General features: G+C 37.9%; 1 protein-coding gene across 2 annotated transcripts in view; it reads right to left on the bottom strand.

Moving 5' to 3' along the window:
• Positions 1–7779: 7779 nt before the first annotated feature.
• Positions 7780–25966, bottom strand: part of Adck5 (aarF domain containing kinase 5) — a 43507-nt gene continuing 25320 nt past the window's right edge. For both annotated transcript variants that reach the window (XM_083135740.1, XM_083135742.1), the window contains exons 5-11: positions 22883–23041; positions 21567–21698; positions 21270–21435; positions 19422–19592; positions 16167–16344; positions 11312–11479; positions 7780–10013 (exon numbers count right to left, since the gene is read on the bottom strand). In XM_083135740.1, coding sequence (XP_082991866.1) covers positions 9911–10013; positions 11312–11479; positions 16167–16344; positions 19422–19592; positions 21270–21435; positions 21567–21698; positions 22883–23041 — 1077 coding nt within the window. In that variant the 3' untranslated portion in view covers positions 7780–9910. The remainder of the gene's footprint in view (positions 10014–11311; positions 11480–16166; positions 16345–19421; positions 19593–21269; positions 21436–21566; positions 21699–22882; positions 23042–25966) is intronic.

Consider the following 25966-nt stretch of genomic DNA (forward strand, 5'->3'; position numbering starts at 1 on the left):
ATTACGTGGCAGCAGCAAATTTGATGCTTATTCTTACTGCTGACACGTGCATGGAAGCAGACTCGGCCAAATTTAAAGGGGAAATTTCCCATCCATTAGAACATGGTCGTAACTTGCGATGGTACCCAACTTTGGAGAGGGCAGAATATAACTTGTGGATTAACTTTGGTGGCAGGCAGGATCGAACAGCATGGAGGTTGCAAGGAAAGACCTGCCCTTGGGCAGAAACACCCATAACTTATAAATTGTATTAAACCCATTTGCTCCTGCCAAATTACGCCTATGGATTGGAAATTGTATCATTTTAATCAACTTGAGCCTTCAGCTAGATACAAATTGACAATAAAATGATTACTTTCTCTACAATTATGTTGTATAATTTACAGGGGGTGACCACAAGGGGAGGGGGGGCTGAAAATGGCATAGAAAATTTTTAGGATTTTTTCTTATTTCTCTCAAATAAATGTAAGAAGTTTACACCTTGGCACCATGCTGAAATACGTGCAATGGGCGGGGAGAATCAGAATATATTTAATTACTTAGTAATCCATTTACTTTAGCTGGTTCCAAGCAGATAAAAACACACTAAAGTCACTTAAGTGGTCCATGTTTCATTTGCTAAGGTGCGTTGCAAAATGATAAGAACGAATCACAAAGTAAGTGTGACACGTTTACTAAGTTACAGATATAGGCACACAGCACATTACAATGCTCACCTAATGTACAGAAAGAGAGAACGTGTTGACCAGAAGTCATGTGCAGGCAAGGAGAAGGTACAAAGCAACGAACCTTAAAAGTGACCATGTTTACTGTTGCAAAATGATTATAACGGCATCCCAGACCTGCTTTAATAGCCAATACACGAACCATGGTAGTACACCATTTTGAAGACCCGATCACACATGCTGTCCACCAGCGTTTTCAATAGATTAGCATCAAGGGCATCCCATGCAGCAACGATGGCATTCCTCAGGTCATGAACGTTGTTGTACTGGGTTCCATTGGCGTACACTGAACGGCACAGAAGACCCCACAGGTTTTCCATGGGGTTAATGTCAGAGGAAATAGTAGGCCAATCAATGACATGCACATTCCTGTCCAGAAACCAGAAGATAGTGGCGTTGTCTTGCTGTAAACGTCACTGATCACCACCATTGCCATGGGAAAATGCTAATAGATTGTCCGTTAGGACGTTTTGGCATCCGAGCGCATTCATACGGCCTGTGGGAAAGGCGAGATTCGTTTTCCCATGATAATCAAACCCACCCCACACCATTACAGACTGTCCTCTTTGTTGTATCTTGGAGAAGATCTTTCCCTCTTTGCAGAGATCATGCCAATAGTATCTCCAGCCATCGGAACCATCTAAATTGAATTTCTTTTCAACACTGAAAATTGCCCGCCGCCATTCCTCATTCCACGCCATGTGCATCTTGACCCAGGACACGCGACGCTCCTTGTGTTGTGCTGTGAGTCGTGGCTGTCATTTGGACTTGCGATATCGGAGACGATTGCTGCTTTTCACAGCTAGTGATGGCCAGTGGCGTCTCCTGACCCTGAACTTCAGGCGTTGGCAAAGAAGAAATGTTAACCCCTCCCCCCCCCCCTGATTTCTGTGAACCAATATTACAAATTTTCTCCGTACCTTTTTCGTGTAATTTTATAAATATTTAGAAAAACATTAAATTACATAAATTATTTTAAATGAAGTAAATACTTCATTTAAAGTATTAATATATTTGAAGGGTAAGGAGAAAATTAATATGTTCAATACTTCGCCATACAATTAATTTTTAAAGCACGAGTTTGCAACCAGAGGGGTTGGTGGAACTCCCATCACCCCTAGAAAAAACACCGTGGACATAAGAATGACCCGTTCATTGAAAAATCGCTAAAATGCACATGCACATTCCCGGTTTTTCCCCTTACCCTTAATTTATCCTTCCAAAAAGTAAATTTTGAAAAATCAACTGCTCATTACTTACAGTTACTTGAATTCCAGCTCTATTCCTCTTTCTTTAGAGAGAAATGCGCTTATCACCGCCTCACAAAATTTGGATTTATCCCCTTTTCGCAGCTTAGGAAGTAATTCTTTCTCGATGGAGATAAGACTTAAATTCGTCATCCGGTTCTGAGTTTGAGTAGAGCGGCAGAAACCTTGGATCCTCTTCAGTGACGAGAACAATCTCTCGACAGATGACGTCGTGGAAGGAATTGTTGCGATCAACACTGCTAATTTATATATTTCCATAAACCCATCCACTCAGATTCGTGTCCAGTAGATAATTTACAATCTCAATTGGTGTTTTCTCTGATCCTTCAGTGGAAGCATACCAAACATAAAGTTCATTCTGCAGTTTGGATAAATTAAACAGACTGCCATAAATTTCCTGCAATTTATGTACGAGATGATGAGGAAAGTTCTCTCTTTTATTCAAGTAGCCCCGTTTTGTGGGATTTAGTAAATCAAAATATTGCAATTTTTCAAATGATGCGAATCATAATTGTTATCTGGTTGCTGATATTATCAATGATTTCAAAGTAAAGCCTCCGGCAGTGGTCTTTCTGTGATTCGTTGTTCAGTCGCCTCTTTTCATTTCAACAACCTCTTCCTCTTCTACTGCACCAGTTATAAAATTCCATAGTGTTTCGAAATTCTCACTTTCCTTTTCCAGCTGTCGTTGAAATTCAGTTATTTTATTACTGCAATACAAAATATCAACATTTTTGGACTGCAATATACTGAATAATACGTCTGAAAAGGCAAGCAAGTTGGATAAAGCCTTTTTTAAAAATATATTTTCGAAATCCTTCAGGAAGCTAGAAAATCCTCTTGAAGTCATTGCAGTCAAGTGATCGAAGTCTCCACTTTCACTAACATGTTCAAAAAACATAAGCAGTGCTTCTCTGTTGTCATTGACTGTCCACTGTAGACTAGAGGTAAAATTCCATCTGGTAGGAGCTAATGACGGGAGCTTTCTGAACATGAAAGCAGAATGTTCGTGAAACCTCTTTGGAGAATGAAAGAAAAACGTAGACAGTGATTTAAGACCACAAAAGAACACCTTAAGCTCTTTGTTACATTCCAACGATTGTTGCAGCACCAAGTTCATGACATGAACATAACAATGCGTTAAAAAAGGTTTCGGATAATTTTCCAAAACTTTACTTTGAAGGCCATTAAAATGACCACTCATTACAGAATAGCCATCGTATGTCTGGGCAATTAATTTATACCCACACTTATATTTATCCATTATTTCAGTTACGTGACTAAAAAGAGCTCCTGCAGTTTTATCGGCGCTCATGTCATGAAATCCAAGAAATCTTCCAATGACTTTTTTTCTGTGAGGCCGAAAAAAACAACGTAACACTGTTGGCACCTGAGATTTTTTGCTAATGTCTGATGTTTCATCGACGATGATAGCCACAAAGTCTGTGTTTTGAATTTCATTGTAGATTTCATCTCTCAGAACATCCGAAACTGAATTTATTAAATCATTTTGAATGCCTGCCGAAGTACCGCGAAAAACTGTAGAATTTAATAAATGTTCTTTTAATGAGGGATCGAACTCGGCACTTGCAATAAGGAATTCCATGTAATTGCCCTTATTTACAGATGCTGCATTTTCCTCATGGTCTCGGAATGGCAATTCTTGCTTTGATAAATAGCAGACGGCGATAATCAACCTCTTTAATATTTCCCTGTTCTTTTTTACTTTTTCATCGTGTAGCACTATTTCAGCTTTTCGTTGAGTATCCAAAAGAACGCCAATTCTAGTAGGGGTGGCAACAAAACTACTAAATTTAAAGAAACTATAAAGATACAATTCAGACTCGCTGTGTTTTCTCACTGCAGTATTGAGATGATTCAAATCCGCATATCCTTGATAATTCCCAACACCTTTTTAAGTCTAGAATAATAAATATGTCCAACGGTAAAATTTATTCACCACATCACACCCGCAAAGCCAGTCTGAAATTTTATAGACTTCTTTTCGAAAATGTCTCTCAAAACCTTTTCCAGCACCACTTTTTCCTTTAACACATCTTGACATCGTGAGATTCGGACGTGGTCGACCATTGTCAATCACTTGTTTCTTCTCTGAATACGAAAACGAAGAAAATGAATTATTTAAATACTTTGCACAACAATTTCACTATTCTCCATCTTAAAATAATCACATCACTTCACACCACACGTTTAAAAAATAATGCACAACAATCACGAGCAAAACAACGCGGAACGCGGGGTGAATGAAAGCCAACGAGTTGGGAACAAATACAACGCCTTGAGAAGCTAACCAGTGCTAACCATGCTCGTGGGTGGCAGGGTGCGCATGCGCGGTCATGCTATGTTTTGGCAGTGGTAAGACGTTGGATTTCCTCGCAACGCCCTGCCCGTCACGGACCGATCTGCCTGCCTGACAACCACTGCGCGCTGCGCCGCGTTCGAAAACTACCGGCCGCTCGTAACTGACAATTAAAGAAAAACGCTCAAAATCGTAATTTATAAGAGTACAGATACTTTCTTCTTTATTTCATTTTCATTTGGCCGTTGACACACGACTTACACACCCAGAGAAATCGCCACTGGTGATGGCATTGATTGATGCACATGAATATGAGGATCACGAGCCAATTGTCTGAGGGATGTTTCACCAGCAGCCAGCTTCCTCAGGACGTCACGTTCCTGTCGGGGTGTCAATTTCCACCACCTTCCCGGTGCTTTCTTCATTCCATACCCATCTCCAAGTTTTAGGAAATTGTTCACCACACACGCGCTGCGACGAATTCGGCGTGCAATCTCATTTGAAGACACTCCCTCTTCCTTATATGCCAATATCTACCCCTTTTCACGTTCCGACAATCCTGCTCAACGGCCCATTCTGCACCTTCATCAATGCTGTCGTACTCCTCAACAGGGCATGAATACCTCGCGATCGCCACACTAGCTGCAACAGCGCCCTCTGTAGCCACTGGCAACGACATCTACTGGGGTAACCGCACTCTGTTCTTATCATTTTGCAACGTTCTTTTGATTTCGACCTTGCCTGCTGTTACACATACACGTATCCCTGAACAGTACCATGTTTCTCATAACATGCTTTCCTCTCTCTGTCAGTTTGCATCACTTTCGTTTCCTGTTTCCTTTTCGTTCCCACGATATGTTCAAATTCCATACGGTTCTTATCATTTTGCAACACACCTTAGATGAAAAAGAAAGAATGTAAACGGGGGCAGATCAATTAAAGGGTTCAGTAAAGCTAGAAAAAGTGACTTTCAGTAATAGGACAGTGTAGTAGCTACTCTGGGGTAATTAAGTACTTTATGGGCATTATTACATGATCTATGGGACCAGTGGCGTAGCATGGTCATTTCGGAAGGGAACGCCAAGTCCGAAGGAAGGGTAGGCCCTTTCTTGCTTAATAATTTACTTATGATATTAGTCGCCACAGGTATTGTTTATTTGCCTGAAGTAAGCTGGGTTATCAATAAAACATCATCCATGCATGTTTTAGCTAGAAAATTAGATGCCTCACTATGCCACAAATGTTTTGAACTCTGGTGTTTTATACCGTTTTTTCTACCTTTATGCATGATGCAAGTCATTAAAAACCTACCTGAATCACAAGCGCCTCTGCACAACAGTAGACGTCATTGTTGTGGATGATCCAACTACTCATTGATTTGGTTTATTTTATTTCCCTTTTCTACCACTTTTGGTTAATCGCGAATATGAATATGAGTGATGATATTGATGAAGGGACACTGACAAAGAACACGCATGCTCACGCCGGGATTCGAACCAGGGACCTCTGTCGTCTTGGCGCACTGTTGAAAGCAGAGTGGATGATGCAAATATCGTACACTCTACTGACGTGACAGTGCCGATTAGTAATTCAGACCACTGTTTATTACATCTTGAGAATGCTGATGAAAATTTTAAAATAATTTTGTCCACAGATCATTCGATGTTAAGAGTTTTCAAATGAATGCTAAACATTTCCATTGACACAATATTAAGTAGTTAGATAATAACGAAAAATACAATAAAAAAAATTAATAGTTTTTCGGGTTAAGTGGTAGAGCAGCCACAGGCTGAATTTCTACCACAAGGACTTCACCAACTTATTTGACAAAATCTGTGATGATCTTTTAGTTTCTAATGCACATCGCTGTTCGTGCGATAAATTATACAATGCAGTGGCCATTAAGAATCAGTATATTTGAGATTGGTAAAGTTACGTCAGTCAATATTGCGTATTGTAGCATCACATAGCACGAGTTGCATGAGTGCGAAGAACCGGGTAGGAATTCTACCGCTGTCGTCTGCTTCAGAAGGCAGGAAGGGTCACATGAACCAATCACGGTAGACCTCTCTGCTCCATACGCTGGCATACAAGAGAGCATGATTTTTTTGTTTGTAAGCTTTGGTTTTGGTTGCGTTTTCCGGAGTGCCTCCACTCCATGGTGCTTCATTTCTGTTCTGGGGTTTCATGCAAAACCCATGTCTCATCTACCATCACAATCTGATCCAACAACTCCTTCTCCTCCTCCTCACTATACCGTTTCAAAAACTAATGCACTTCCCATTCTTTCATTTTTGGCATTTTCGGAGAGCTGGTGAGGGACCCAACGGTTACACAATTTGCGAAATTTCAAATTCAGTTACAATTTCATACAGCACAGTTCTGGAGATTTGTGGAAACTCTAATGACAGTTCAGACAAAGTGAATCGTCTGTTCTCCCTAATCTGCTCTTCCACTAAACGAACCAAATTGGGATTCACAACAGACGGTCGACCACTTCGTTCTTCATCATGAACACTAACCCTTCCACCACAAAACTGTCTCATCCATCTTCTTACCATTGAAGCACTCATTATTCCTTCTCCATACACCTCACAAATCTGACGGTGGATCTCCACAGCTGGAACATTACGTGCATCCAGAAAACCTCACACGTGGCGGGAGTTTGGATTGTCCGAAACATAACAACAACAACAACGCACTACTCTACTGACCAACTTGCCTCAGACTGACGTCTGCACTTCATCAAGGTTGTGGCTACACAAGGCGCATGCGCATTCACACTGGCCCGCTTGCAACACCACGGTATTCATCAGTGGAACTTACTTTACGGACGCAATATTATTTCACAGAACAGGAACTTCTAAGTGAAAAATGCAGAGTGCCAATTTGAAGCACGAATTAAGTAACGTATGCGCCAAAATATACAGTACTGAAATTAAAAGACGAACATTACATTGCTGTCATCTGTGAGTTTATTTATCCTGAAAGAAACACTACCTACACATTATAAGCGAGTTATAACTTCCTTTTCACTACTGAGAACATGAGCGGCTGAAGCTATGCCCCATCGACAAACGTACATGCACGTTCGAGGTGCGCGAGTTTCAGTACTGTATATTTTGGCGCATACCGTACTACGAGTGAACATATATATTTTTTACGCCGAAACGGTAAAACACAAGGGTCACTTATGCAGTACAGCTGAACCTTTTTTCCAGATGAACTGAAATACAGTCCAGGGACCTTTTTGTTTCAGGAACAATTTACATTCGTTCCGGTAATCTTTTTCTTTTTGGGTCAATTTAGATAAGGTCCCGGTCCTCTTGCAGAACCCATTAGAATTTATGGGTTCCTGGACATTTACATTTTACATGAATCTGACCACCAATATTAATTAATTCTTCACTGTCACTTATGAAAGAAAACTAGGTATATTTGTATACAATTAAACACCATAAAAATTAACAAGTCATTTTAATAACAAATACATTTTACAAAGTTAGCACCGCAATTAGAAACACGTTCAGCAAACATGTAAAAAAACTGTGACCTTCATATACTGGAAGGACAAGCTCATATATACAAAATAATAACAATTTTTTTGAAAGCTGCCTTTTGACAGTTTATGCTACAACAAATCTACATGTACATGAATGAATACCTTAATTCATGTAGTAAAAAAATAGTTTTGTGATAAAACTGAAACGGATAAAATTTAAACTATTAACTACTTGTAAAAAACTGAATAGTAACATATAAAGTGCCCAAGCAAGGTGATATTTGAAGGAAAGGAATTCCAAGCATCCCCCACCCCTCTGGCTGTTAATTTTTTGGCACTTACATGGATTCTATATACTATATGTAACTGAAATTCACCCAAGTAGACATTTTTCAAATACCTCATTGAAGTAGCAGCTTTTGCCTATTCGCACGTGCACACCCAATAAATCTGTACTGCAAATCATTATTATTATACTTATTTATTAAACTCCTTTGAAACATCAAGTGTTCCCATGCCGCTCCACCAAGAGAGATGGTGGAGAAGCCTGTGAGCACTGATATCAACCCACGTAGACCAAGCCATGCTCGTGGCTTGAACACAATGTTAGTCTCGCAGACTAACAGAGCAGAGGAGGAAGTTTTTATGAAATATTTTGCAAATCGACAATACTATTGATATTGTAGATCGGTATTTCTATGTTTTGAGTGATTTTGTCACATTATCGATGCTGAATTGCATATTGCACAAAAACATCGCTCTTCTCGTGATTGGCTGGATAATTTCCGAAATATTTGAAATTGGTAAAAAAATCAGTGTTAAAAAAAATCATGAAAGGTGATCAAAACTTGGGTTGCCAATATATTAAGCATCATTATGTACGCAAAAATGGGTGCGGGTATTTGACAGGGGTGGTATAACACTTCTGGATGCGAGACTAAAATGCACACCCATAGAGCCAGACCACAAGCCGCCACTGCCTCGTCGTGTCCAAAATTGTCGGAACAACATAAAGAAATATGAAACAAAAATAAAAAAAATTATCTAAAGAAAAAAATTCTAGCTCAATTCACACTCAAAATATAGTAAGATAGTTTGTTACAATGGAGGGTAACTGAGCAAATACCCATTTGGTAGCAATATTTAGACCCACCAAAAAAATTTACCAAAATAAATTCACATGTAAACTTATGCATACTGCCTGAGGCTTAATCTCAGCTACAAATGTTCTAGGTCCATACCTATCCAGGGCAGGTTCTGTTCTTTCTCATCTAAGCATCAGTCATGGTCATCATAGCAATTAACGTAAAGAGGTATGAAAGCAACATAAAGAAGCAAAAAATCAAATACTTCTAGTTATCAAGCAACATATACAGAACCTCAATTTTACATTCTCATGTATTATACATTCAAGCCTTCTCGTTTCAGCACAGCAAAAAGTTATAAAATTTTCCTGGACTTTAGATTTTCCGTACACTTTAAGTTCCTCATCGCAGTATTCTGAAAAACGTAAGATAGAGGTTCCACTGTACTTGCAACTGCATTGTAATACTAACATAATTTGCACGCTACACATTTCAATAATGAAAAATTATATGATTTTCAATGAACCTGTGCAACAGCTGATAACCTTATAGCAGCATGTCAAGAAGAAAGTATGTAGGCAATAATTAACACAAATTAGACCTCAGGTTTCCATACTGAACTTGGTTTTTGGTGAATACTAATAGAGATGGCAGAGTCATTTCCCAGATACGACGATTGTGTACAATGTTACGTGCACTGGATTGACAGTGCACAGTTTTTTGGAAAACGATAACATGTTACAAAACTTTTAATTAGTACATTCCATTCCAAGTGTCCAAGTCCAAGGTCCAAGATGTAATTCTTGCATCATTCTGTCAAAAAATCATGAATCTCCGAAGTTAAACATTTCCCAGCAAGTCTCACAATCAGAATCAGAAACTTGAGACAATAAAAACTTAACTATTTCAAATTTTATCACCAAAACTTCATTATTTACCAAACTTCTTTGGATTGTGCTGCAAGTATATTCTTTGAAAACTATCCTTAAAGTCCAAAGAAAAAGTTTGCATTATGTCATGAATCGTATTAGAGCAGATATGACACCATATAACCTGGTAATCTCCAAGAACTTCAATACAGTTTGAAAAATGAACATTTGCATTCTTGCCGACCTGAAAAAGAAAGAGAAATTATATGTACAAAAACAGTTAATGAAGAATTATTATGTTTTTCATAAATATAAATAGGCAGATTTAAATTACCATATTTTAAAGAAGTGTTGTACTAATACATGGTTGACTGCTGTCATTGGCTAATTTAACTATATTTCCATAGGGTTTATTAGCATTAACTATATGTATGTTGCATCAAATACAGTTAGATTTTAGTAGGACTAAGCCAATATCGATACCAAATATATTAGTACCAGCACGAGGGGATGCTGAAAAGTTTGTAGCCAAACGTAAAAGCAAGGCTTGGAATGAAGAAACTTCATAGTTACTCAACATACTCCCCTCGAAGCTCAATGCACTTTCTGGCTCAGTGCTCCAACTTTTGCAAACCACTTAAAAGAAATTCTGAAGTTTGCTCCTCGCAGGTGTTCTGTTTCTCCATGACAATGTCCCTGCCCATCGAGCAGCAGCAACACAGCAGAAATTACGAGACCTGGGGTTTCAGTGTCTTGATCATCCACCCTATTACCCTGATCTGGTTCCATCTTTCTGTTTCCTCAGCTCAAAAAACACCTGAAGGAACGCCATTTTGCCTCAAATCAGGAGGTGATTACTGCCACTATAATATTCTTATCTCACTTTGTGAACTTGTGGATATTTTAAAGTAAAAACTCTGGTAGAATGTTATGGTGCAGTTCCAATGGAAGAGATGTGTATTAACTTTTAGCAGAAAGCCAGTTTCAAATGAAACCACCAAAGCTATGGCATTCCAGATGAACTGGTCTCGATCAAAACCACTTCCACATGGCAACAATTAACACATCTTTTCTTCAAAACTACAGGCAATAATTCACTTTTGTCTTGTTTGTTTATTTATATACATATGAAGGTAAGAGTAATTGGAATGACAAAACAATACATACATTGTTACCAATATTAACACCTGCAATTTGAAAATGTCGATTATTTCAAAGGTTTCATGAAGAACATATCGCCCTGATTAACTGGCCTGTCTTTCTATCTCAGATGGGTACATTTGTCAGTCCACCTACGTCAAAGTGTAACATAACTAGATTTCAGGTTAATAATTATGCATGAATCAGAATAACATACCATAGTGCACTACCAAATTGCTAACAATTTTTTTTTAAAAAAAAATTACTGGCTATGTGTCAGTTTACTTGCAAAGCTGGTGACAGCATCACTAAAACATAAATGATGACTCAAGCACATGATGCTATACAATTCAACATCCACTGAAAATATATAATACAGAAGTGATGTCATTTTATACTTACCACAGTCTGTACTCGAAATACATCAACTGATATAAACTTGCTGCTCTATGTCTAAACGTTGCATTCTCAACAACAAAGGCTCCTTGAGTTGCACGACGGGCCATTATAGTGTAACGATCAACTAAATCTCCATGTTCCCTTGTAATAGATCGGATTATATTTATATTCCTGTAATAGAAGTGCTGGTAATAAATAATTTGAGCAACCAAAGATTAGAACACACATCTGTTGTAAATAAACAATCAAAATTTCAATACAGCAAGGAACTGAAGTTCTGTTTCAAAAGTGGTATTAAGATCACATTTTAGTGTTATTATGGTGAATAAAATCTCCAATTTTAATTTTGAAATTTTACTCTAACAAAAAATGTACTAATTTGTCATAACTTACAAAATAACCCAAACTATGAAAAAGTATCTCATAATCAAATAAACTATAAAACACATATGTATTTAAGAGATTACAGTTAACATTATTTGGTGACAAAAAGTGGTACAGAAATTTATTTTCCACTCTGAAAACACCTAAAATTAATATTACAGTGGGTAATCTCATTATTTCTTGTTTCCATTAAAAACTAAATGTGCATGTCCACATAGCTCTAAAATATGAACCTCAGAGCTGAAGAACCACAAAAGTTTTTCAGAAAATATTCTGCATGGAAATCTACTATGAACTGCACATAAGAAACAAAGTTACATGTTCCTAGGCATGTACTAGATATTGTAGCATGAATCAGGCTATCCTGCAATTTTCCCTTTAGAAATCTTTTAATATTTAAACAAATTACAGCTGCATTTACTACATAACTACAATATGCTCCATGGGTACTAATAAAAAACTAGCATATCCATATTTTGAAGTATAAGGGAGATTTTCTACCAAGGGCACCAGCATTACTTGAGGACTAAACTAATCAAACACAGGCTTGTGCAACATGTGGTTTGAAACATTGCTGTTGATTGGCTTGTTCCCAAGTGACATGTGTCACGCATAGCTTGTCGCTTCATCTAAAATCTCCGTAAGACTATAATAATTTTGATTATATCATTAATTTATTTTAATATGCATATTTGTACATTAATCATCTTTCTAAAGCCTGTGTTGCTTTGTAATCAAGGGGTCCCAGGTTCGTTACCTGGTGGAGACACATTGCACAGTGGTTCGGATCCCATAAATAATAATAATAATAATAAAAAAAAAAAAACTAGAATTGTCGTTTCTAACAAATTTGTGAGCATCCAACCTACATACAAAAGTTCGTGAACTCTAAAGCTTTGAATATCACACCTACGTGCTTGACACACCAATTCTCAACTGAGAAGATAGATATGACATTATACTAATAGTTCATGGTTCTTTCAACTTGCCAAACATCATATTTGTACTTTGAATAGATTTGAAGACATCACAAAGTAAAAACTGAATCAATTGTTGATGTTTGAATATTTTACTCACAGAGCAGCTGGCAAATCAATATCACTTACGATGTTCTACATTCACATTTGGTAGGCCATTAATTTGAGAAAATTTCAAATCAAATGTAAATCTTTATATTTGGTAGCTTTGGAGATACCAGAGGTTACATCAGATCTACTTTCGTCTCACATGGCCAGACAGACCTATCAAGTTCATTTATTTGCACTGGGCTACTATTTGGAACATACTGTGACTCAGCTAACATTCGGAGATACATGTTTTGAGCATAACATGAGCCTTGAGGTATCTCACTAGTAATTAGTGAAGTATATTTTGATTCTGGCGATATGGGGGAGGGGGGGGAAGGGGGCAGTCCTGAAATTTGGGGCAGCTTTTTTTTTATGAATTTTACATCATTCTTTTCTCAATTCCGGTGCTTGAAAACAAGTTTTACCAAGGAAAGGTGTCCTGTAAAGGTCTTCAGAGTTGTGATAATTGAATGGAATGGGGTGGGGGTGGAGAGGATATCGTGTTTCCTGTAGAATGCATTCGACAATGACTTTATGTTTTGATGCACTTGTATTTTGAGAATCACAGTGCCTAAAGGCAAATGACTGCTTGATGCCAGTGTGGTTTGGAGAACTGGCTTAGCTGTGCTAATTTGTAGCAGCTTGCAACTATAAAGTAAGAAATCCGTGTCTCTGTGTTTCATTTGAAGTCCGAGACCTAGAAGGGAGTGAAAGTTTTCTTTGTCGAGGCTCAATATTGAAACCACAGGAAATTTGACTTTTGAAGCAGATAGGCAGTGGCTTGTCTGTGTGAGACTTGCAGCCATGCATGGGTCGGTGGCAAGAAGTAACACATGTTCCTTGGAAACCAACCTTCAGAAAAAAATGCAACTTTTCAAACAGAAGTGACATGACAAGCTGCACGTATCGTTTGTGACCTGTGTGTCACTCAGACAAGGCAGTTTTCTCAACAGCAGTCATGCTACCACTTCTGTCTGTTGTTCACACATGCTTTTGCTTTAGACTGAAGGGACCCATGTTGCTTGTTGCTACGGTGTGAAATCTCCACGATGCTTGTCACCTGTCCTTCCATCTGAAAGCTCCCTTAGATATGGATTCAGAAGATGATGCCCTCACACGCCAGCCAGATGGGGTCAAGGTATTTTGTGTAGCTGTTATTTTCTTGCTTTACCCTAAAAAAATATATTTTTCTCCGAACGTATTACCAACAAGAGAGCAATTTTTGCCATGCTAATGGAACACGTATCAGGCAATATGCAGGCACTGTTTTGAAACTTCACGTCCCAGCATTGCCTACGTGGCAGCCCAACAAAGTTCAAATTTCGTAAAAAAATGATAAAAGTTGTTTTTACTTTTGTTTTCTTCTGTCGGGTAAATGAAAATTTGGTTTTTCGAGCATAGGCTTATAGCCGTCTGTACTGGAGAAAACGAGGTATAATTTGTTTCAGATATAAAATTCTATTGAAAATGGGCGGTTTTTTTTTATAGCCTAATCTGTACTGAACAAAATGAGCTAAAAATTGTAACTAGCATTCGTAGTTTCTGAAATATAAATTCTTATTTTAAACCTTGCAAAATTTTTAATTTCCCGCTGAAAGCACACTCAGCTTTGGTAACTATCCAATAGAAATCTACCTTGCCATTTATGGGTTATTGGTCGACCAAAATTTGTCTTTATAGTTCATGGGTGGATTGATGGACACAACTGGCACATAAGGGTATTTGTTTTTTTTTTACAAATTTCTCTAGAAGCATTGGAATATTATTTTGAAGGTAAGAGAGGGGAAAGCAGTACCCAGAGAGGAGGGGAATTCCCTCTCGTGTCCCCATCAATTTATTTCCACCCACTGTGCATGTTCCTACCTATGATATAAATTTCATAAGCATCAGTGATCATAAAGGGAAAAAATGTAAAATAGAACAGAATGGGCACTCACAAAAAAGAGGGGGAAAAATACACTCCTTCCAAGCATAATTTGACATGGGGTAAACACCCATTTCTAAATAATTCTTTGCCATACACTCTCTATGGTTGGGGATCACTTCGCTTACACATAATTGGATTTTATATCTTGCTCACTAAAAAACACCATGATAAAAATGAATACAAAATCAGTGCCAAGCTGTCAACTCCTTATAGAGCAATTAGGGATGTCGAATGTGGATGATGATGACTCCCCAAAGAATTCGAAAGTTTGGAGCAGGTGTATGTCTACCTTCCCTTTCATGCTGCTGGGTGTGTGTTATTTTATTAAGCAAGATAATTGATTGATTATGCACAGAAACATCTGAGCAATAACGCATCATCAATTACTTTCTCTGCTAGATTCACTGGTTGGATCCTTCACATTCTTTACGAAATAGACAGTTTTAGAGATCAAACTTCCCCAAAGTACACTCAACATATAATATTTTACAAATAAATAACAATGCATTGTGGACATGATCAGTGGCAACTTAATTTATATTTTGATTCAAATGCTTTTATAGAATCTAAATATTTTAGAATAACCTCTATGTAAGAACTGATTAACACAGGATGCTGGATTGGTTGCAAGTCATCTGTATTGTCAGAGCCACATTCTTGGCCACCACAAAGTCCTGACCTTACCACATGCTATGGGGACTCATAAAGGGTGTTGGACAAAATCGTTATGGTACCATTGATGAACTGAAAGATGCTACGAGACTTGCCTTCACTTCGCCAACAATGCCACCAAAAATGCCCCATGGAACTCGGTGGTGTATTATCTTTTGTTGAATGAACGCCAGGGCCTTTGAGCTTTTGGATAATTAATGGTTTGTATCAAAAAAAGAGCATTTAAAATTAATTTTAAGTTGTCAATAAATAATACTACAAAGCAGTTGTTAATCTGTTTATTATAGGGGTAACAGGACTTTATAAGTTATATAGGGGTATTATTTTCCTGTAGTTTACGGTTATTACAAGCATAAGAAAACAGTTTTTTCTTTGTGACGTTTCAGGAGAACACACGCTCCTTTCATCAGACATTTATTTTCATTTTGACTAAAGATACAGTTATAACAATGCTTGTAATAACCGTAAACTACAGGAAAATAATTCTATCATGCAAGCAATGCGTACATACAAGAAAAACTATATAGGGGTAACAGGACTTTATAAGTTAAGAGAAGCATTAAAAAAATAATAATTGGGCTCCTTCAAATGAAAACACACAACTTACTTCTGGCTAAGAAAGTCACCATTTCATTTACTTCTTGCCAGTAGTTCTCACTCTGCTAGTGCTAAATAGTACTTTATGTGAAACACACAACATATTTTGCACTGGAATATTAGAGCATAGTTTTGAAACTACAAACATCTTTTAAAAGGGTAGAGACTGAAAATTCTACTTTAGAAATGAACTTTGCAAATTCAAACGTACCTAATGACCAGTAACATATTCCTTGGGATGGAACGAATGACTTCCATGATTTTATCAAATCTCTGCCTAGCCATCTCCTGCATATATGTAAGCTGCTCCTTTGTAAGGCTACCAGAGTACTTCAACCCAATGTACTGAAGGGGTTTCTGCATAAGGATCTCAGCAAACAGGATGTAATCTGCAATTGAAAATAATTGAAAATTATAATAAACTGAAGCAACCAACTCAGGAAGACTAAGGGAGAATTCACACTGAACATGCAACATGTGCCGCTTGGAAGCGAACCCTCAGTAATCAATGCAACCTTTCGAACCAAAGAGACATGGCAAGCTGCACGTGTTCCTCGGACTGAGCCGTTTTCTCAATACACCGTGATTGAGGTCGCCTCAGTTTTTGTTCGGGTATGTGCAGCGAATGCTTCATTCTAACGAATGAATATTGAGACTCTAGAAGAGAACCCAACTGGCATCATGTTTGAACCTCTAATTTGTTGATATAATAAAGTACAGATATGTACATTGTTTTAACAATGTTTTAAGACTTTTTTTTTGCTTTTATTTGAAAAAGCCAGCATATGGAGGCACTTAGAATAGTCCAAAATAGATCAGTCAACACGGTAAAGTACTCTAGTGCATTGTTTCTCAACACGTACACGTATTCAAACTATTATTACTCTTTATGATTATGCCAGAATTTATTTATCAATATCTAATTTCATAGGTGCATAAATCTAAAATACTGTAAAGGTACGAGGGTGAATCAAATATGAACGAGCCTTGATTGGCTAAGCGTCGGAATGGGTAGCAGGGTGTGATTGGGCATGTGCAGCCGGTAGGTGGGGCTGTCGTGAGTCAGGAACCAGAACAGCCGGCGTGTCGCATGCTTCGTTTAGTAGCTCTCACGATGAGTGAGCAGAGTGTGCCAGTGTCTGTTGCGCAACATATAATCATCAAGTTCCTCACCAAGGAAAACGTCAAACCGGCCGAAATTTACCGGAGACTGCAGGCCCAGTTTGGGAATGGTACCCTATCGTGGGCAAGAGTGAAGGTGTGGTGTAAGGAATTCCAGCAAGGCTGTGAACGTGTTGCAAATGAAGTGCACCTCCCGTCATCCTCGCACCAGTGTGACGAATGACAACATGGCTCGTGTTCGTGAGCTTGTCGAACAGGATCGCCGAGTCACTGTGAAGCAAATTGCAGCAGAACTTGGTGTGAGCTATGGAAGTGTCCAATCAATCATCACAAAGCACTTGGGCTTCCGCAAAATCACAGCTCGGTGGGTTCCCAAGCTGCTGAATGTTGCTCAAAAAGATGACCGAGTTCACATTGCTCGCCAGCTTCACACTCGTTTTGACGTGGAAGGGGAAGCATTTTTGCATCGCATCGTTACCTGTGACGAGACATGGATGCATCATTACACCCCAGCATCCAAGCGTGCCAGCATGGAGTGGAGGAGGAAAGGCACCCTTGGCGTTGCAGCACAATGTGCTAACCACTCGGCCACAGGGTCGGGCATCCCGCGAAGGCTAAAGTTTGGTTGTCTGCAGGGAAGGTGTTGGCCACGGTGTTTTGGGACTGGAGGGGGATCCTACTGGTGGATTTCTTACACGAACGTCGGACCATCAACGCACCCTACTACTGCAGGCTCCTGGATCAAGTTAAGGTGCAGTATCGACGCAAACGACGAGGCTCTCCCATCCACCAGGTCTTGTTCCTCCACGACAACGCCAGACCGCATACAGCAGGTGTTATGCGGCAGAAACTGGTGGAAATGCACTGGGAACCACTTCTGCATCCACCATACAGCCCAGATCTTTCACCATGTGATTTTCACCTGTTCGGACCCCTCAAAGAAGCACTTGGGGCGAGCGATTTGCAACCAACGATCAGGTGGAAACCTTTGTGCACAACTGGTTGGCTACCTGCCCAGCTTCATTCTATGAGAACGGCATCAAGAACCTACCACAATGTTGGGAAAAATGTATCACTAAGGGTGGAGACTATGTAGAAAAGTAGGATGTGGCAATGTCTCTGTTTCCTTCAATAAATTTTGTTTTTCCGCACAAGGCTCGTTCATCTTTGATTCACCCTCGTATTTACGAGGAAAATTCTAGGGCTAAGGGCATTGACTTAAAAAAAATACTGGGACATGGTTTCACGAAGGTTGAGAACCATTTCTCTAGTGTTCAGGTTTTAACTTTATTCAGGCTGGAAAGTTTAGCATATACAGTTCGAGGTCAGTGCATATTTTTTCTCAGTTTTCTCATGCACAACATAGCTCTCCCGAGTTTCAATAACTTGCACAAATTTTAAAAAGCGATTTACATGTAACAATGTCTCGTTACTTCTTTTGGGTGACTAATAAACTGATTAATGCAATTATATCAGTATATTGCGAACTGAGCAAAGAAATAAGTGTCGCTTGCCACATGCACCTTCTCTCTTCAGTGAAACATATCACACGTCTCTTCAGTGTGAATTCTCGCTTACACTAAGTTAAGTCTTACAATGCTTTATATATACAAACAACCGAATCAGATTGTGATACACAGGCTTGCATTTTTATGACATCATATTTTTGTCTCGGCCTGTTTCTCCATGCCAAAGTTAATTTAACTTGAAGTTTACAGTCAAGTAAACATTGTTTCAGGAGAACACAAACTTTCCCCTTCCTTCACCTAAGTTGTGAGCAAAATAATTTCTGTCGTCTACATTTTTACTTTTCACTGCAAACAAATTACACAAAATAGTTTTACCTAATGTCAAGGGGGCTGACCTCAGTGCCAGGGGGACCTGGCTACGGGCCTGTGTCACGTCGGTAAATAAACCCTAAATTTCATGTTGAAGAGTTTATTTCGCACTTTGTAGTTCATTTCCCATTATTTCGTGACAAAATATGGTAGTAAACTGCATCTCACACCTTTCAAAAACATGAAAAATTAACACTACAACGTGTTTTTGACATTTCGTGTTTTCGTCAAAAACTAAATACGCATGCCCCTAGCAATTAGTTTATATTTATCATTCATGTATGCATTTGCATATGCAACATGTATTTATCAAAAAAATAATTAAAATATGCATTTGCAATGCAATATGCATAACTATCCGGGCTCTAGTTATAACCATTGTTAAGACTATTGAAAATGCAAAAATTTGTGAAAATACAGCACTACAGGTTTTTGCCTTATATGACATTACCTCTGAAGGAAATTTGTGGAAAGGCTGGATAAATTACAAAGAGGAGTTACCTTACCCTGAACTCCAAGTTCCCCTGCATATCTCTCCATGCCCTTGTGGCTATTGAGAATAATGGACTTCCACAGGTTACACAAGGACGTTCTGACTGAGGTCTGCAAGTGCTCATACAGACCATGATCCAGAAGAACAAGCTGAGCTTTACCATTTTTGTCTTTCCTTACCAAAACTAAAAAGCAGAAATTCTTTTAAACAGCTTAATGATGGCTGTATACATCAGTCACATAATGAACAGAAAGTCTAGGATATCATGATGGGAAGTCTGATCCAAAAGTTTTATAAACATCAAACATTATATTCTCTGCCAGGTCAGGCCATCAAAACTGGAAAGTAACAGTCTTGAACAAATGGGGTGGAAGAGAATATTTAATTTTCTAGCAATACCACCACCTATGTTATGTTTTTTTTTGTATCCAATAATTTGGGGGGTCATTAAGTCAATATAAAATATTAAATTTAGAAATATCATGCAAATACTAGTTTTTTTCTAGATCTTTTAAAGCATCTCTTGAAGTGTTATAATTGACTGCTACTGATATCATCCCTTACTTCACACTCCATACTACTTTTGATGATACATATATTTATATCATAGAAGAAAAATGTATAATATTCAATCATAAAGGCTATCGTACATTCCACCCCCAGCCGAAGCAATAAAACTCCCTTTTGTCAACTTCGGAGCTGTTGTGATGACATCAAAGTCACAGATTTTGGCAGGCCGAAACAGGGGCAGCGAGTATCGATAAAGAAGCTCCCCTATGAAAGAACTTTCTAAAGTCTAGAGATAGAGAGAATCTTCTAAATACTTGCCGCTACTTAGACTTTCGGCTCGTAAACAAGATGAACGAATGTAATAGCTGCTGTTCGTGTTCTGTGAATGTATCCTTCACCAAGTTGTGAAGAACATAATATCTCCTCTCTACATTTTTCACTCTTAACTGCAAACAAATTATGCAAAATAGTTTTGCCTAATACCAAGGGGGCTGATGACAGGGCCAGGGGAAGCTAAGTGCCTGGGCACAGATCACGTATGCCTTTCCAAAGGGATGATTAATATTAAAAAAAAAGGATTGATAGCAATTTTACAATGAACAAGAAATGTTTCAGTGATCCTTTTCCAGACAGTAAAATAATTAAACAAAGTTTAGCACAAATACATAAATCAGAACTATATTTACTGGACATAAATAAATCAACACCGAACCTGGGACTTAATGATTACAAGGCAATAATGTTAACTGAAGGATGTGAAGTGAAAGCATGTTAGGTCAAATATTTCCCCATTTTTGTGACAGTTTCGTCTAAGCAAATGAATTCTCATGCCTATTTCTTTCTGTGATCATTGTTAATACAAACAACGTAGAACTCTTTCCATTGTACAAAAACCTGCTAATGCCATAACCTCATAGTCAAAGGATTCTGAGATAGTTTCCTGGTGAAGGTACATTGTGTGGCGGTTTGGATTCAATTTGAGGGTCCAATCCTGATTACTGATTAGTTTACCTGACCGCAAATTGGACCTACAAAGAGCCCCTGTAATTGTATTGATGTCAATATTATATGTGTGTATATAAAAGATTAGATCATTTTTAATGTCAAAATATTTGCAAATTACATTTTTAGGGTTACATCTTATATGCTTACTTCATGTTCTGTGCCCCTATCAAAAAAAACATTCTAAATCCACCTATGGTTGTCCTGTAATCACAAAATTCAACTGTCCACACAATTACAGGGTGAAATTATTGAAAAATCATGCTGTCCGCAAACTTTGTAGGATAACCACTGATATTCTTATTGGAACACACAATAAAACTAAATATATACTTGAATCTATACTCACTATTTCCGGGATGTGGATCGGCATGAATGAAGCCAGTGTGGAAGATTTGTTCTGCAAAAGCTTTGACAAGCTTATCATCTACATCTGCTAATGACAATCCCTGCTTCTTTATGCTTTCTTTGTCACCAATATGAGTGCCATGAATGAACTCTGCTGTCAAGATTCTCTGCAAATAACAAATGAATGATCGGACTGGAAAATTTTGTAATCTAACTGTTAAGCAAGTAATCCATCTACCAGAAAAGTATGTCTTGATCATTAACTACCAACACATTCAAGTACTGTTGCAACACTTACCTTCGTTGTTTTGTCCCATACAATCTTTGGAACATAAATATATGACAAATGTGACAGTTCCTTTGCACAACGTTCTGAGTTTTGACCCTCATGTATAAAATCCAATTCTTGTTCTAATGTTCCTTTCAAGTCCTGTCAGAGAAAAATAAAATTTGAGAAATTAATGAACTGCACATCACCATCACCATCACCACCAATAATCATAATAATAAATATTACTATGTATTTGATATGATGATGCAACTGTACAGTGAACTCTTTTTAATTCAAACTTGGATAATTTGAATTACTCATTAATTTGAACAGAAGTTTATTACCCTTGAAATTATCTTTAATGATGTAATGTTCTTTATTCATAATTGGGAAAAGAGAGACGCAGTAGTATACAAATACGGAGAAATTAGTACTCTTTTATCTGCGAAGCTGTTTTTTCTTTTTCTTCGATTAATTTCAGCAAGGTACAGCAAGTTCCAACAAAATTAATCAAAGAAAAAGAAAAAACAGCTTCGCGGATAAAAGTGAGTACTAGTTTCTCCGTATTTGTAATGTTTTTGTTAATTCAAACTTTCTTCATGTCCCCTTGGAGTTCGAATTTAAAAAAGTCCACTATATAATATAAGTCCAGTCCCTATTAACATATCTGAGCATAGAAACGACTTTAAACATAAAATTTTTCACTTACACAATTATTTCATTATGTCCTCACACAGAAAAAAACTATTCTTGTCCACTGAAAGAATAAAGTCTATTCTTTGTTCACTGAAAGAATAAAGTCAATATAAAGCAAAGCACATGACTTGTAATCTTTCCATTGGTTAATTTGTAACTGAGTGACTGTAGATACATATAATTCATAAAATAAGGTCCCAGAACTTCAATACAGTTGTATAGTTGAATGGAATAACTTTATCACATGCAATATCCCTGCACAACGGTTAGTATCATAATTACCCAATAGGATTCCTCCTAAGTACCATGGATTTGTATATAGTGACTTTGTCCTTACATAGGATGAGTATAAGAAATGTCTTTAACCGACTACAACAAGTAATCTATGACATATTTGTTGTTTTCTCTGCAACATTATTTCATAAGAGAACTGCAATTCATATATAGCAAGGTTTTGTTCAATGCGCAGAACTATATAGGCAAAAACAAATCTCTAAACTGCCTTTACTGGAGGTGAAGGTTGTGTATTGATAAAAGGAAAAGTTAAAAAAGAATGAATGTCTACACTGAATGTACTACTTCAGTTTTAGCATGAAATATAAAGTGAAAACAACATTAAATGCTAATGCAGTTTGTTTCCTACATACCTTTAAAACCCAATGGAAATTGAAGCTGGGGTGCATCCACCCTATGATAGCCAGCAAGATGTCTATGGTGGCAATATCACCATGAAACCGATCCTGAAGATCAATGTACTGCACTTTTACAGCAACTTCCTGGCCATCCTTGTTTTTTGCATGATAAACCTGAAATGCCAATATTTGTTTACAAAGGCCTGCATCAAACAAACCCTTCGATACAAAAGACAATTTAGTAGGTGGAGAATAAGCCAGAAAGCATTTTATGAACAATGAAACTTTGTAATTCTGATCACGTGGGTAGATAAGAAAAAATCAGGTTTTACTCTGCATAAGGCTATCTCTTGCAAAATATTTAAATTTCATATTGTAACATGCTTTTTCTGTGCATATAAAAACTAGGATTCTTGAATTTATGTGGCATCAAATATGTAAAATATGTAACAATGTACAGTAGGTGTACACAAGACAATGTACTGTAGGTGACCACAAACTTTTTAGGTTTGATTCATTTGGTTTATTTTACATCGCTTTTCTGTCACTTTTGGCCAATTATGAAGATGAAGATGAGTGATGAAGGGACACTCACAAGAACACCTATGCCCAGGCCAGGATTCGAACCTGGAATCCTTGATGTCCACTGAGGTTGGCAGAAACTTTTTGGGTCTATGCTGCCCCTCACATGTTACATTTTCCATGTGAGACCCTTGTACATGACATTTAAAAAAAAAAAAAAATTCCAAATTCAATTTGATGATATTCTTTACAACATAAAAATACAGTGGAACCTCGATTTTACTTTTTTCAGGGGAACAAGTTCAAAGAACTTAAGATGCAGGAAAAAGTAAAGGTCGGGTAAATTATATAGCAGTTTGTTCTATTGGGACCATGAACATCGAAAGTATAATGCGGGAAAATGTAAAACCGGGAGACATAAAATTGAGGTTCCACTGTAATTAGCATTACTAGATTGTGTTGCTTGAATTTAAATATACATAATTAAAATTAATTTACTGCATTATGAAAGACAAATGGTGCAAGGGTATGTGTGATTTATACATTTTTTTAAAATATACTCATACTGAAATTTTGGGACTTATATTTGAAGGGCTCAGGTGTAAAACATGGTAATTTTTTAGTTGCAAAGTAAAATGCACCATCCTTCAATTTTCAAGTGAAGTTGCCATGTCATACAATTTGCATTGGATTCAGTGAAGCCTTGTGAAATTGGTAAACACAACATGAAAACAATTTATCTACAGTATAGCTTCTAATAACCTTCTTTCTTAATGAACTCATAAATGACCAAAATGTCACTTACCATGTTTTACATCCAAGCTCTCCATTTATGCATGTTGCGTTTCATGATACATTGCTAGTTTTTTCCCCATATCTGTGACATGCCAAACCAATGCTGGTCATGGCAAATATTTTGAAAATTCCTGATGTACTGTGCTTTTCAGAAACAGAGGGAAGTAATAAAATATTATCAAAGCTGCAGTATTTTACCATCTTTACATGCACATATTATTTTTATATATGCATTATTTAGACAGTTCCAGTCATATAAGATATTAACAAGGGTGCAAGATGGATCAGGTGATATGTACGACTGTACAAGGGTTGATCAAATGAAAAGGTACGAAACGTCGTAACAACGGAATAGTTTATATAATACCGATGCCGCGATGGGAGAACGTAGCGTGATATGTAGGGGTGCGATTGGAGTCGCCACGCGGCATTGGAGCATGCAGGGAAACGCGCATGCGCAGGAGAGAGCAGAGGCTCCGATACAGAGCGCCGTCCATGTGACGCGGCAGTGCGTGTTCGGACAGGATGGTGTTAACATTGGCAAATTCGACTGTTGAGGAGCAGAGAGGCGTTATCCGTTTTCTGACAGCGGAAGGTGTTAAACCGGCCGATATTCATCGCCGGATGGTAAACGTTTACGGGGAAGGCGAACGACCAGGGCTGCTCACGGAAGGTGTGGTTCTGCTCCATGATAACGCACATCCACACGTCTCCAGGGTCACACACGCGGAACTGGCCAGGTTCAAGTGGGAGCAGCTAGACCATCCACCCTACAGTCCGGACTTATCACCCTGTTACTTCCATGTGTTTGGTCCCCTGAAAAAGCATCTCAAAGGAAAGCGCTTCAACTCGGACAATGAACTCAAGGATGCTGTGAAGGACTGGGTCGCGTCACGGCCAAAGGAATTCTGGGAAAAAGGAATCATTCGGCTCGTTCATCAATGGGATCAATGTGCTCAGGCCTATGGAGGATACTTTGAATAAAGTATTCATTTACACCGACAGTGTCGTTTTGTACCTTTTCATTTGATCAACCCTTGTATAATCCAGTCTAAATATCATGTATAAAATAATAGACATGTGTATATTTCATTTTTGATGAAAACACTGTAATGTTTATTTTTCATGTTTTTGAAAGGTGTGAGGTACACTTTCCCACTATGTCTTGTCATGAAATGATGCGAAATGCAAAATGAAATCTTAAACAAGAAATTTACATTTTATATACAGACACAACACAATCTATAAGCAAGAAAAAAAGAAGAAAGAAACACCATGGTGGGATGAAAGAACTAGAGAGGCAGTGAAAAACAAAAAATGATGCATTTAGAAAACGGTTTAAATTTAAATCACAAAATGCACGAAAAGAGTATATGGAAAAGAAGAAAGAAGCAATAAGAAAGTGGATGGAAGAATGGGCCAAAGTGCTAGAAGAAGATGTATATGGGAACAAGAAAGTATTGTATGGATAAGTGAGAGAAAGGAGAAGAAAAAGAGGAGACAGCTGTAAGCTAAGGGATGAAAGGGGGAATTATGTAGAAGAGGATGAAGAAATAAGGAGCGTGTGGAGAAATCATTTCGAGAAATTGCTGAATGTGAAAAAGGGAAATGAACATGAAGAAGTGAAGGTAAAAGAAAACCGGAAGGGAACAAAAATGAATCTCGCATGGAAAGAAGTGGAGGAAGCACTGAAGAGAATGAAGAGAGGTAGAGCGCTTGAGTAGATGAAGTGCCAGTGGAAATGATAATAGGAGCAGGAGTGATTGGTGTGCAGTGGCTGCA

Source organism: Lepisma saccharinum, chromosome 14 (genome assembly GCF_977018435.1).
Source record: "Lepisma saccharinum chromosome 14, izLepSacc3.1, whole genome shotgun sequence".
In the NCBI taxonomy this organism is placed as follows: Eukaryota; Metazoa; Arthropoda; class Insecta; order Zygentoma; family Lepismatidae; genus Lepisma; species Lepisma saccharinum.